This window comes from Electrophorus electricus, chromosome 22, assembly GCF_041902795.1.
Source record: "Electrophorus electricus isolate QZ-2024a chromosome 22, ASM4190279v1, whole genome shotgun sequence".
NCBI classification, from domain to species: Eukaryota; Metazoa; Chordata; class Actinopteri; order Gymnotiformes; family Gymnotidae; genus Electrophorus; species Electrophorus electricus.
Window position 1 is genome coordinate 15,680,597 of NC_137518.1, and position 13,569 is coordinate 15,694,165.

Here is a 13,569-nt window from a genome sequence, read left to right on the forward strand (position 1 = left end):
GGATTTGTTTTAAGGGTATTTGTCAGAGCTGTGTATCAGCTTCATTAGTGGATGTTGCTCAAAAACCCCATAGATAGTAGCAAGTAATTGTAAGTGCTATGAAGGTTACACATATGTCTGAATCTGGATCAGAAGCACCACCGACTTCAAATAATTCTGTTCAATCTCTCTACAGTAAAAAACCTATGCAAGTGGATACAATATCACACAAATATGACATAGGAAACCAAATAATTGTTTTTCAAGCAATGTTTTTATGTTATCACATCTGCAGCCTCCATCATGCACTGAAGACTATATTCTACATTTCCCATAATCCTCCTCTGCATTCCCAATCTCCAGGCTACTGATTTCACCTCGTTGTCTCAGGGTCTGGTTGTCTCTAACATATCTGTGCATTTAAACCCCTCATTTTGTATTGTTCTTCCCAAAGTATCATTCAGCCTAGCCGTAGCATTTCCAGACCATTTCTGTGTTGTTTTGCATGCCACTTTAGATTTGATCTTGTGCCTGGATTGGATTTTTGATCTTGTGTCTGGATTTTTTTTTTACCTACCCCTAGTCTGTTCATTTTCTAATTCTGTTTTTGAGCCTTGTGTGTTTTTTGTTTTGTTTTGTTTTTTGCTGCAGGCTTGCCCTGTGCTTATTATATGCTTATAAAATTAAGCCTTATTATCTCTACCAGTATCCGACTCCCTTTCTGCCTCCCAAGCCTGACACATATAAGCACCAAATTATGATTAGGCATGTGTCCAGTACACTCTAGTAATATTTCAGTTAACTGCAGATTTTGTTATGCATCTGTTTCCTGATGACCTGATAAATGAAAAATTGATTATTCCTTTCAATGGCTCATTCAAGCAGTACATTAAAAAAGCCAAAACGTTTGAAATTGAAACTTGAAAGTGCAAGTTAGAGCAGGAACCTCAGGGAACGTGTTTAGATTTGACTTGAGCCAGGGTACAGCTGGGCCCAGTCACAATGCAGATAGTCATGCGCCTACAGTACAGGTGCATTTAGAATTAACAGGCTCATGGGAGCACAGATGAACTTGAAAAAGGAAAACCAAAGAAGAAGCTAGTGCTGCACTTTCTGTTGTCACCCGTGCTGAAAACATCATCACATGATGGTTACATCCACATTGTTTCATCCTGTCTGCGTCAGTGCACACAGGACATAACCCAGATTAAGAATATGTAAAAGGAAAGCCAAGCCAATGATGAATAGCCCAAGGACATTTTCAGTAGGGTAGAATGGGTGCATAATAAACACATGGGAGGAGTAAATCTCATGGACAAATGTGTCTTAATGTATCTATAGATGCAAGAACAAAAGGTGGTGTTACAAGGAGGGTGAGTGAATCTTCTGCATTTCAAAGTGTCTGTAGATCATGTATGCATTAATGTTAGTTCTGTTGAGACATGTAAAAAAAGGAGACCTAGTGGAAATCCTCCTCCTTTAGAGCAGCGTCCAAGGCACTCCCTGAGGTCAGGTTTAGCCACTGGAAATCACTGGGCCAGCTCATTGAAGCAGAAAAAAAGCAAAATGTTGCCATGATGCTGCACGCAGGGCACATGGTGTCCTGGGTGCTTTATCAACAGATTCACAAACATTTAGTATTTTCACATGGCTGTTTTTGTCAAAAGTTAAAATGTTACGTGTTTTACAGGTTTTAGAGTTAGACTATAGTCCAAGTGTTAACATGGCCGGTGTGTGTTAGCCATCCTGTAATACCTTCAGTGTTCATTCTCTGACCACAGGACTGCAGTCGGCTGGGCGTGTTTAGCTATTAAATCACATGCAACTCAAGCAGCTGCTGCAAAACCTCATTCACACTAGCACAGCATCAACAGCTATGCTTCTATCAAAGCTGGTGCTTTTTAAGCAACAATCCACCATCTGAATAATATCTGCTCAGCAGTCATACTGTGGTCAGAAACTGAATGAACTGTGATGAACTTGGTGTAGGGTAGTTAAAAACTGATTGACAGTTCCAGAAAACAGTAGAACTTCTAATAAAGTGGGTAGAGAGTGTATGTATTATTTTCCATTATTTTTCTGCTTTCTTAAATACATAATGTGTTAAGAATGATGAAGAACCATGTAATGTTTTTCATGCCTTGGGTTTATTGTAATGTTGTAGTGGGCTATGGTCATCAGTGAGTGATGTCTGCATCAATACATTTGTTTATATGTATGTTTAAAAATACTTTTAAGAAATGCAGTATAATGCACTAATATAATGCATTTGTTGGTGCTTTATCTGATTTCATTGACATAAATTGAATATTTTGGAAATATTTACAAATGCAATAAAATAATAAATTTAAACTTTATTCTTTAAATGGTGATTTACACACACACACACACACATACACACACACAAATAATCACAAACAAGCCTACTATCCAAATATTCTAAAAAAGCTATAAAAAAGAGGGAGCAGAAGGTGAAAATAAAGTGACTCGTAAACTACATAGGTGGAGTGTGTGGGAATCAGTTGTACAGTAGCTAGAGTTTAATTAGTAGTCCAGGCACAGCATTTACATTTGTCATTAAATACTGTGCCAGGTCCACAATTTCTATCATAGGTGTCACCATTTACACAATCATAATATCTGTTGGGATTATCAGGATTAGGATACATTCCATTGGGCTTTCCATTACAGAAACCTGGTTTAGGTTTATGTGTGGTAGTTGTAGTGGTTGTGGTGGGTTTTAAGGTTGTCGGGTCATTAGGGTTGCGGGTGGTGGTGGGTCGTGGAGGTGGTGTCGGAGGCACTTCTGAAAAGAATATATTTAGTTGTGAGAAATTCAGAATGCAGCATTCTTTGTCTTCTGTAGAAGGAAAATCAGATACATATTACATAGAACAAAGAATATGATCAATTTACTGATATCCAGAAGATTTCTCAGGTGGCTTATGAGAGGATGGTTCCCCTGCCCGCAGAATTGACCAGCAAAGTCATCCAGATCCAGAGCCCAAACAAAAGCCCCTCCAAACTTGTTGTCTTTCAGATAGCGGATCTATGAAGCAGAAGGGGAAAAAAACTGAGGATTCTATAAAATGTAAATTGAAAAGATATTAGAATAATTTTGTTAGCACCCTTGTTTTTATTTTAAATTTTCTTCCTATTGAAAATATTCTGTAGTCTATTTTCAATAACATTTTATCCCACCCAATTTTTCATTCCTGCTCTGTAAATTGTAAAGTACCTTGATTTCATAGCTCTCTCTGGTGTCAAAGCCAACCCATTCCCCACTTTTGGTGGCATAGGGTACTCTCTGATCCTCAATCCACTGAAGTTTAGTTCCCTGAAGGAAGCCACAGATCTATGGGGAAGAAACAGCATAAACCAATAGCTTGGGGGGGAAATGTTAGTTCAAACCCTTTTCTCATCTTATTTGCCCAGTACTTCGTAGTAGGCCCAGAAGCCAGCCTCTCTGGTATAGACTCCAGCAGATGCAGGTCCACTGGCTGGAGATCCAACTCCGGTATCTGAGGAAGTCAGACGGAAGGTACGACCATATGTGGCGAACCCCATCCTCAGTTTCTCCACAGGGGCACCATTGTCCCTCCAGTACCTCATGGCATAATCCTTAACATGAGGGACAAATATTATATCAGGATTGGGTGGGTAATATAAGTTTCTACATCAGTGTCGGTTAGGTTAGAAATATTTGGTGATATCCCAGTGCTTCTTATAAGTGAATGTTTTAAGATTTAAAATCCCTAAACTCAGCACAAGGATATTTAAATCAAGACATGAATCCTATCTGGAAAGCCTCATTTCTGAGTTATTACCGTGTTGAAGTAAGCAAGATTTCCCTCATCCTTAGCTCCTTGATAGAGGGGGCTGTTGTGTCCTGTAAATCTCTCCCAAGTTCCATGGAAATCATAGGTCATAATGTTGATGAGGTCAAGATATCTAGAGTTTTAGACACAATAATCATTAATGTTATGAAGAGTGAACAAAGTCTTCACAACTGTTTTAATGCTATCCTGACCAGTATAGTTGCTTGTTTCTAGTTTCTAATATATTTGAATTATTTCTTGGTCAAGATTTGCAGATATCTGTATAGAGCACAGATTTCACAGAAATACACTGTCTGTGAATTATACCACTTCACCACCTACTTGGCAATCTCAGCGATTTCATATCCAGCATCAATTGTATCTTTGCCAGCTGATACAGCAGCAGTAATCCTGAGTCTAGGCAGCCCAGTAGCTTTGCTCTCTGCCTCATAAGCTTCCAGCAGTTCCTGAACAATTGAAGCAGGCAGGGATGGCGAGTAAACCCAGGAACATTACCACACCACTTAAATGAACACATTTACAGCGGTTTATTTTGGTTTAAATGGACTAGGATTAAGTCATCAGACCTACCTTGCACAACAGGGTGAATCTCTGCTTGTCCTCTGGAGGACTGCCTCTGGAGCCTGGGTATTCCCAGTCCAAGTCCAGACCATCAAATCCATATCTCCTCAGAAATATGATGGTGGACTGGATGAACTTTTGACGGTTTTCAGCAGAGGACACCATGATAGAGAACCTGAGGTTGATTTTTAACCATTTAAATGAGTTGCATTGTAATAAGCATGGAGACTGTTATCCAGTTGCAAATGATTGAAACTCAGAGGTACTTTTAGGATTACTTGTGAAGTAAAATAATTCATAAAATGCTCACTGGGTTGAGCCAAAATTCCATCCGCCAACAGCCAAAAAAGTTATAAGACCAGGATTCCTGCATTGATCAAGAAAACATACATCAAGAAAACATACACTCTTGCAAATGGCTACCTTCTTCAAAGTTACGCATTTGGGAATCTATTTGTCATACATACTTGTTCTTTAAACCATTGAAGGCTTCGTAAAGGGTCTCATCATTCCATTCATATGTGACGATCTCATTAGCATAGTTAATCATAGCAAAGGCATAAAACAGATGGGTGCAGAGAAAGGGATCCACATTGGAAGGCATGTACTTCCCAATACCAGGTCGGTACTGGGACCAGTTGGTGAAATAACATCCCAGGTCTTCAGAATATGCTGCATAACAATGATAGAAATTCATTAAATTATGCTGGAATAAGTTCAACAGATGCTGATTGATATAATTCATTGATAGGTACGTAAATCCTCTGTGACTCACCAAAATGACATAGCACCAAGCATAAGCCTAGTAACATGGAGATGTTAGGTTAGTAAACAGTATAATTATTCAAATATTAAGAAACAGGCTTGGAAACAATAAATTCAAATACCTGCTAAAAGCGTAAGCCTAGCCATTTTGATGGAAGCAAAATGTTTTTCAGCGGCACTGACACTGTCTCTACTGGTATGTAGATAGATGCAAACTTTGAAATGGTACTCTTAGACGCTGAAAACGCCTTTATTCATCTGCAAAAAGGCCAGCAAACCCTTAGATCACTGAGTTTAAATAAGCACCTGGTAGACTGGAGTCCTCAATAATCAGATAAGGGTTGAAATGTTTATTAGCACGTCCAGAGATAAGATATCTACTGTAAACTGTGGACTGAACGGACTCAGTTATAGCATGTTGTCAGAGTACAAAATTCTGTCCTATCTTTGAACTTTTGAAAGGGGATAATCTGATCACATGAAACCATTGTGCATTATAATGTGTAATATATTGTTTAAATTATATTCCTAACTGTGACATATATCAGGAAGAAGCTGGCAGAGCTGATGTACAGTTGTATTAGACAATTCACAACCATTTAGTTAGATATACAAGGTTTTAAAAAATCTCAAAAATGTATTTGTATGTATGTGAAATGCAGCAGGTGAACATTCATGCAAAACATTTCTGGTTTGTCTTATGCTTGTGTTTATAGTTAAACTTCAGCTAAAATTCATCATGTAAATGCTTTAAGAGTTGTAGTTCTAAAAGAAATATTGCAGTCTAAATAACAGCAGCAATTTAGTAAGATCAATAGTAACTGTAGTAACTGCAGGAAGTCTTAATTGATTTTTGCACATTTCCAACTTCAGACTAAGTATCTGTCTTAAGACATTCAAAGTATGGCATTATCTGAGCTGTGTTCTGGTTTATAAGGAACGCTCTTTACCTTTAGTATAAACACATTTATCTACAAGCTGACAGTTGCACATTTTAGACCAGCGTCTATATTATCACGTTATTTATTAATGCAGGACAGTTAATACAGTGTAACTGCTCTAATGGTCCAGGAAATATTTTAGCTCTTCCTCTATTTAATCAACTTTATGCATATTATTGTTTTATTGTTATTACACAGTTGTTTAAGATTAGGAAGCCATATATAGTACACATTAAATAGAAGACTCAGGTGATCACCATAACCCTGTTATTTTATTGAACACCTTGAATTGTTTTATGCAACTGTTATGCAACTGCACTGTAATAAATGTTATGCAACTGTAATTTGTTCTGGCTAACAAGAGAACTTGTTTCAAAATTAGCATACATATCCTCTAAGGGCTGGTCCTTGTCTAAAACAGACCAGAATGTGAGGCTTGTTTAAAACCTTTTTTGGAATACTGCCTGGCATGACTTTAAGACTGCTAGTAGGCATCCTTAAGATGATCTGTTCTAGGATTTTAGATCAACAAAGTATAGTAAGGGGTAGAAGATAGTTGAAAGGGATAAGGGTCTGGTTCTGAAACTAATCACCAATAGATTATTTATCTTATAAAGTACACTTATAAAGTGTACCTAAAGGTAATTAGAACATGCAGATATGAAATACATTTTTATTAAAAAGAAATAAAGAGATAGGTGAGTGAGCATTACAGATAGGTAGGATCTACTAAGGTAGTTCACATGGTACCATCGTTCATGAGATTTTTTCACTCACGTACCAAAAAGGGGAACCCTTCACTGAATTCTAAACTCTATATTTTGCATTTGGTAATAATCATATCCAGAGATACATACATACCTGATGGCTTTGCTTTGTAGCATGGAGCCATGTCCCTTGGACAGTAATAGTAAGCCCAAAATCACATTAAGTACATCTTCCCTGAGGCTAAATGGCTCACAAAGGTTTCACCCAAAAGTTGTCCAGTTGGATTAACAAACAGAATGCTCATGAGTAGTTGTTTATGCTTGCTAGCTGTGCTTCTTGTGCCTGAAGCTATTGTGATTAATGGTGTACATTCAGCTAGGTGGACAGACAAGGTGTTTGACTAATACCATTTGGCGCTCTTATTTTTTACAGACTTATATTTTCTTCTGCCAAAATGGAAAGTCTCACAGATACAGTACAATAAATGTAAAATTACTTGAATAAATTTTTTATTTAAAAGCACAGTTTGGAAAAACGTGCTTTGAAAACTTCTCCTGTATACACTGACAGCTTCAAAGAATGTACATTCAGTCACATCACATTTCATATTCAAAAGCAATTCAAAACAAAACAATTTATTCTAAATCTAAAAAAGAATAATGCACTGCTGGTGCACATTGCTGGTAGCAAATACTACATCTACTCACTGGTGCTGAATAACATGACAGAAACTAACAGTGCCTGTCACACTGACTCTGGGGGAATGCTACCTTTGGCCACTAGAAGTTGGTCTCACTGGAGTTCTGAGTCCCCTTCATCTGTATGCCTTCCCCTTGTCTCAGTTGTTCGGGGTTACCCAGTGTACCCCAGTGTTTTTACAATCCTCTTGCATTCTTTCAGTGTGAAGTCTTGTCATGGTGCTGGGCATTTTCCTGTATCATCTGTCTGACCATTCTGCTTTATTCTTTGTTCTTGTGATTTTGTTCTTTCCTTTTGGACATGTGATGTGCCTTTTAATGGCATAGCTAAACAATGATGTTGTTGAAAAGACCACTTATGGGCTTACATTAATTTTTACTACATAGGTGGTGATATGTGTGCTACATTACACTACAGTCTACAGTTCAAGGCCTTTGCCAAAAACACGTTATATCCAGTAAATTGTTACTTACTTTCTCTATTTAGAAGTTAAGTACTGTATTTGTGCTCTGCTCACCTGGAACAATACAGTGATCATGACCATAGAAAACAGCTAGTTTTGACCCCGGCCCCCTGTTTTGTAATGTGTAGACACAAAACCATTGTGAGTAATTCTGAGAAAGGCACAGCACAACAATTTTTAAATTAACCAATTAGCAGTAATAATGGAGTGGTCTCTCACTACCTGTGCATCATATCAAACATCATCAAAATCACCAATATAACTGTTGTGTTGATGATGTCCAGTACAGACTCCTAACCATCACCACTGTATCCTAACCACCACCCACTCCTAAATCTTGACCTCTTCGCTTAAATCTATGTATGAACTCCAGTTTTCTGAAAATGAGCACTGACAAATTTAAAGTCTTACTGACTGGTCTCTGTCCTCAGTTCCTAAGATCTCTGATCTTGCCTTTAATACTGATGGGATGATTGTCAGCACTCCCCACTTCTTATTGCAGAAACTTGATGTAATCTTTGAGATCCTTCTTAATTTTAAAGCTCATTATTTTCTATCCAATTTCACGGTTTTTCATCTTTGTAATATAACTCACCTTTGCAATTTGCTGAACACAAAAGATGCATAAACATTGGCCCATGCCATTATAACAACTCATTATGATTACTTTCATTTCCATTGTAATTCCAATTCCCTACCTTTGTTATTGTTATTATTTCGTTAATAGAACAAGATTTAAACGTCCCAACATCTCATGTCTCACTAAACACATAGAACAAGATAATTCATATCATTTTTTTTTCTGTTTAACAAAAAAATTAATCATTGTGAATGTTTCTCAACTCAAGTCATATGGTCCATTGCTCTATTTTATGATAACTCTGTTATATCTGTTCAGCAACTGTGTTCAGCAACTGTGATTCCCCAGGGTTGGAGGTTACAAGGCTTCAGAAGGCAGGGACCTGTGTTTCAGCACATATTTAACCAGGCACCCACTGCTACTAAGTCCCCACACCAAATACCCTACCTTGAGTTCACACCAGCAGCCTTCCTGCACGGATTGTGTCTGCCTCATGTTTCCTTTTTGCACTTACATTTTTGCATATTTTTATACGCAAGTACAAAACATTAACCATGTTGTCAATCACTAACCATTTTCAAATATCTATTGGAAGTTTTATTTTTGACATTTTCAACAATGTTGAATGTTGAATTCTGTGAAAGGGAGGCAGCTTTGATTTGAATATATATTAGACATTGATCATATATTAGACAACATGTTCCCCTCATGGCCAATTGCAACATTTACATCCGTCAATAAAGACCAGGCCTGGTTGGCAATATTGTAGGTAGGTGTTCCCTCGAAAGCATTGGAAGTAGGTGGTTTCATCAGCAGGGTTAGGGTACAGGCCATCAGGTTTTCCAGTGCAGAAGGAGGTTATGGGGTTTGGGGTGGTGGTCGGAGGCTGAGTGGTGGTCGGCTTGGGAGGAAAACCTGCAGACAGACGTATGTTGTTACATAATGTACTTAATGATGGCAAAAACAATTACAACTGGTTTAAGGTTGGTTTAAACATTTGATGACTTCATATATTAAGAGCATAAACCTGTGACTGAGATTTGCAAAAGCAACTAATGAAAAATCTTGAGTACATGATTATTGTTCAGCAATAGCACTCAGGTGAAACTTTATTCATTGATACCAAATCAGTATAAGAAATCCATATAGTAATATACATATGGTCTAACTAAAGAGAGATATGGCCCAGGCATCTTAAATCAATACAGCTTGTTTACCAAGAGAGTTACGTAGATGGTTAACAAGGGGGTAGGCCCCATCTGAGCAGAACTGTCCTTGAAAGTCATCAAGGTCAAGGGTCCACACTGATGCTCCACCGAGATTCATGGAATTGAGCCAGTGAACCTGAGAACAAACACAACAGATGACAGAACAGATGAGGTTGATATAACAGACCGATAAGATATTGCAATATGACGACAGGTAAGATATGCATAAATACATAATTAAATAACAGAGGAAATAAATCACTGCACTAAATTCTGTCATTGATTGCGTTGTATAGTCTAGCATACCTTGGCAGAGTAGCTCTCTTTATTGTCATATCCCAGCCAGACATTTCCTTGTGTAGCATAGGGAACACTCTGTTCATCAATCCATCCTACTTTAGCCATTGATACAAAGCTGCAAATCTATGGAGCAGACAACCTTTCATCACTACGAATATTGTTACTATCATTACCGTTATCACCCATTTCTTTAAGACTTTAGTTATCATCAACTAAATATTATAGTTATCATTAGTTTGAACAACAAAAAAAAAGAAATCTCATACTAATCTATCTCTGTTTTTGAACTAATTTCATTGCTTATGCTTATTGAAGTTAAAAAAAAACAAACTAGATTTTTTTTTCCACTGAAATGCATCGGTGCAGAATTAAGGATAAATGGAGCCACTGCGGTCATTTACCTCATAATAGGACCAGTAACCCGCCTCACGGGTGTATGGACCCGCGGCGGCAGGGCCATTGGCGGGGGCACCAAGAGCCGTCTCAGTAGAGCTGAGGAGAAATGTGCGTCCATAAAGTGGGAAACCCAGGAGTAGCTTCTCAGCTGGAGCTCCATTACTGATCCAGTAAGACACACTGGCGTCCTGAGCAGAGTGAGAGAGAAGGCCACATCTTAATTCTGATGCACATTTGAGCTTTTTTTAAATGTGGCTTGTGGGTTTTTTCTTACAATGTTGTGATACATGTGGCTTCCTTTATCCAAATAGCTCTTGAAGAGGGGGCTGTTGTGTCCTGTGACTTTTTCCCATGATCCATGATAGTCATAAGTCATGATGCTGATGAAGTCTAACTCGCTGTAAAGACAAAAGTTAAGATATAGGGTGCAAACATTGCTGACCTTTTATGGATTCCTGTGTCTTCAAAATAAAGTAGTACACTGATGCAGTCTCAAGTATCTCAGCATACCTTGAGATTTCACGGACCTCATAAGCAATATCAATGACACTCCTTAAGGCAGCCACTTTGGCAGAGAGCAGCAGTGGGGTCTTCTTGGTGTCTAAGGCCTCTTGCTCGATTGCTGCCCTCAGCTCCTGCAAATTGTGTGATGTAACAATACACTCAACATCAAACCATGAGGTACTACTCCCCAAAAGCCATGCAAATTATGATAACAGTAAAAAATGAATTAGACAGACATGATCATTAACAAGTTGTAGATGCTGACAGGTGTGTATTCCAAGTTAAAACCATCTTGCAGAGATCAGTCAGCGGCTCAGCATGTTGCCTACCCACCTGAATCAGTGCGGTGAATCTCTGCTTGTCTTCTGCATTGCTGCCATTATGCCCAGGGTAATCCCAAGCTAAGTCCAGGCCATCAAAGTTATGAGTGCGGACGAAGAGCAGGGCAGAGTGGATGAAGGTCGCACGGTTGGCTGCATTGGCCACCATATCAATAAACCTGAAAGAGTCACTTGTGTGACATTGCTGTGATTGTTGAAAGACAGACTGATCTTTTTATTTGGGCATGATAGCCTACTTCCTTTTTCATTTCTGATATTTCCTGATCAGAGTAAGTGAGGTATATAACATATTTGTATCATATCATGTGTTTGTTAAGGTTGATAAAATGCTTGCAGCATGCATGGTAGAGTTTATGACAAGTTTATTTGGGTGATACCTACGGGCTGTAACCCATGAACACACCTCCAACTGAGAGCAGTGTCTTCATTACGGGGTTTCTGAAAAGGAGAAAAAATTCCATCACTTTTTTTTTTTTTAGAAAACTTTTTAAAATAAATATCAGTGTGAAATTAATAACATGCACCATCATTGTAGATCAATCACAGTTTGAATATTTGCAGCCATACATGGTTATTGAAAATTATATTAAATACACTGTTTAGTCACTGTAAGGTCACACTCACACATTTTTCAGGTTGTTCAGGTTCTTGTACATGATCTCGTCGTTCCATTCGACAGTAGCAATCTGGTGGTCTGGGCCGACAGTGGCCATCGTATAGATGACATGCGTGCAAAGAAATGGATCCACATTTCCAGATGTGAACTTTCCACTGCTTGGCCTGTACTGGGACCAGTTGGTAAAGTAGCACACCAGCTTGGTAGAAGCAGCTATAAGAAAATATTTATTTTCAGCTACAGTTGATATCACACCAATCCTTATGTTTTATGTGTTAGAGTAATATGATTTGATTTTAATTTACATATACATCATTTGGCACACACACACACACACACACACACACACACACACACACACACATATATGAAGAAGATTCTAAGTGAGTAACTGCAGTGTACTTTAGTATATATATATATATATATATATATATATATATATATATATATATATATATATATATATATATATATATATGACAAATGACAAAGAGAGAGATAGGATTCTTTAAATGGATAAAAATATAAATGCATAGTGCTAAATTACCTATTTGAAGTGTAAGGAGGAGTCCCAGTCCTATGACAGGGTGAAGCCAAACAAGCATGAATTAACAGAAAGAAACACAAATGCAATGCAGGTAAACTAAAAATGAGGATGTCATAAATATCAAAATACCTGCTAGATGTAGTTTTGACATTGTGATATTAAATCCCTCCAGATGATTCTAGAAAGCCACCTAGAGACACATGTATTGAACAGTCAATATACATAATAATAAAAGATGTCTTGGTATGAAATAAATGTAATATATTTATATTTGCAGACTATTGTATATTCTTAACTATATTCTTAGCAACAGAGAAATGTTTACTTTCACCTATTGAGGGAAACTATTTGTCACTGCAGTTTTTATGTTATTTATTTACTTTATGTCATGTGCCTAAGCTGTTCTTAAATACTTAGTCACTTTCACATGAAATAAATGTACAATATGGTCATCATTTCCAATCCTGATTGACAATAGCACAATCATACACATTGAGAAATACACAGTGCATTAGTAAGATTTGCTGGTCATCCCTGAAACTACAATTAGTAAATGATTATTTTTTACCTGTCTCATTCCCAAAGAATCCTCTGAGGTAACTTGAACAAGTTCAAGCTCATTTATACTTAGCTAATATTAATGGGTACCAAAGTACAGGTGATAAGTAATGTTCAGGAAGCAGGAAATACACTGATAACTGATGAATTCCTAAAAAACATTTATGGAGCGCATAATATTGCATTAATCATTCTCTTCAACCAACCTTAATGCAGACATTTTTAAATTACATTTACGAGAAACATGGTCATCAGTAGTAAATGTGTCAGTTATTGTTGCACTGCCCAAAAGCTTAGTCATAGTCTAAATGCTGGTCAAGTAGTTCAGAAATCTTTAGACATCTTTAAATATTTAGTGGTTTTTTAGGTGTTGTGGAATTTTGATGTTCTGTGTCCCTATCTCAAGATGAGATGAATCTGTTACAAAAGGGTAGACTACTACCCTTTCAAAGGCACCATAAACATATAATAATTATTGCAAGAGGAATTTATTTGGGTTCATCTGAATTGCCATGAAGACCATTACCACCCTTGAAAACTGTGGCCTGCCTTTAATATGTTCAG

General features: G+C 37.5%; 2 protein-coding genes across 2 annotated transcripts; both read right to left on the reverse strand.

The window, feature by feature from the left end:
* Positions 1 to 2,403: 2,403 nt before the first annotated feature.
* Positions 2,404 to 5,393, reverse strand: chia.2 (chitinase, acidic.2). The gene is made up of 11 exons (XM_027028414.3): positions 5,267 to 5,393; positions 5,155 to 5,181; positions 4,847 to 5,051; positions 4,690 to 4,746; positions 4,389 to 4,554; positions 4,140 to 4,264; positions 3,807 to 3,930; positions 3,418 to 3,600; positions 3,218 to 3,334; positions 2,896 to 3,028; positions 2,404 to 2,785 (listed from the first exon to the last, which is right to left on the reverse strand). The coding sequence occupies exons 1-11, from the start codon at positions 5,289 to 5,291 to the stop codon at positions 2,520 to 2,522; spliced, it is 1,428 nt and encodes a 475-aa protein (XP_026884215.3). The 5' UTR covers positions 5,292 to 5,393; the 3' UTR covers positions 2,404 to 2,519.
* A 3,753-nt stretch (positions 5,394 to 9,146) lies between these two features.
* chia.1 (chitinase, acidic.1) lies at positions 9,147 to 12,623 on the reverse strand. The gene is made up of 11 exons (XM_035520593.2): positions 12,577 to 12,623; positions 12,448 to 12,477; positions 11,909 to 12,113; positions 11,666 to 11,722; positions 11,277 to 11,442; positions 10,950 to 11,074; positions 10,714 to 10,837; positions 10,445 to 10,627; positions 10,050 to 10,166; positions 9,753 to 9,879; positions 9,147 to 9,450 (listed from the first exon to the last, which is right to left on the reverse strand). Exons 1-11 carry the CDS (start codon positions 12,596 to 12,598, stop codon positions 9,242 to 9,244), a joined length of 1,365 nt encoding a protein of 454 aa, XP_035376486.2. The 5' UTR covers positions 12,599 to 12,623; the 3' UTR covers positions 9,147 to 9,241.
* Between the last annotated feature and the right edge of the window lie 946 nt (positions 12,624 to 13,569).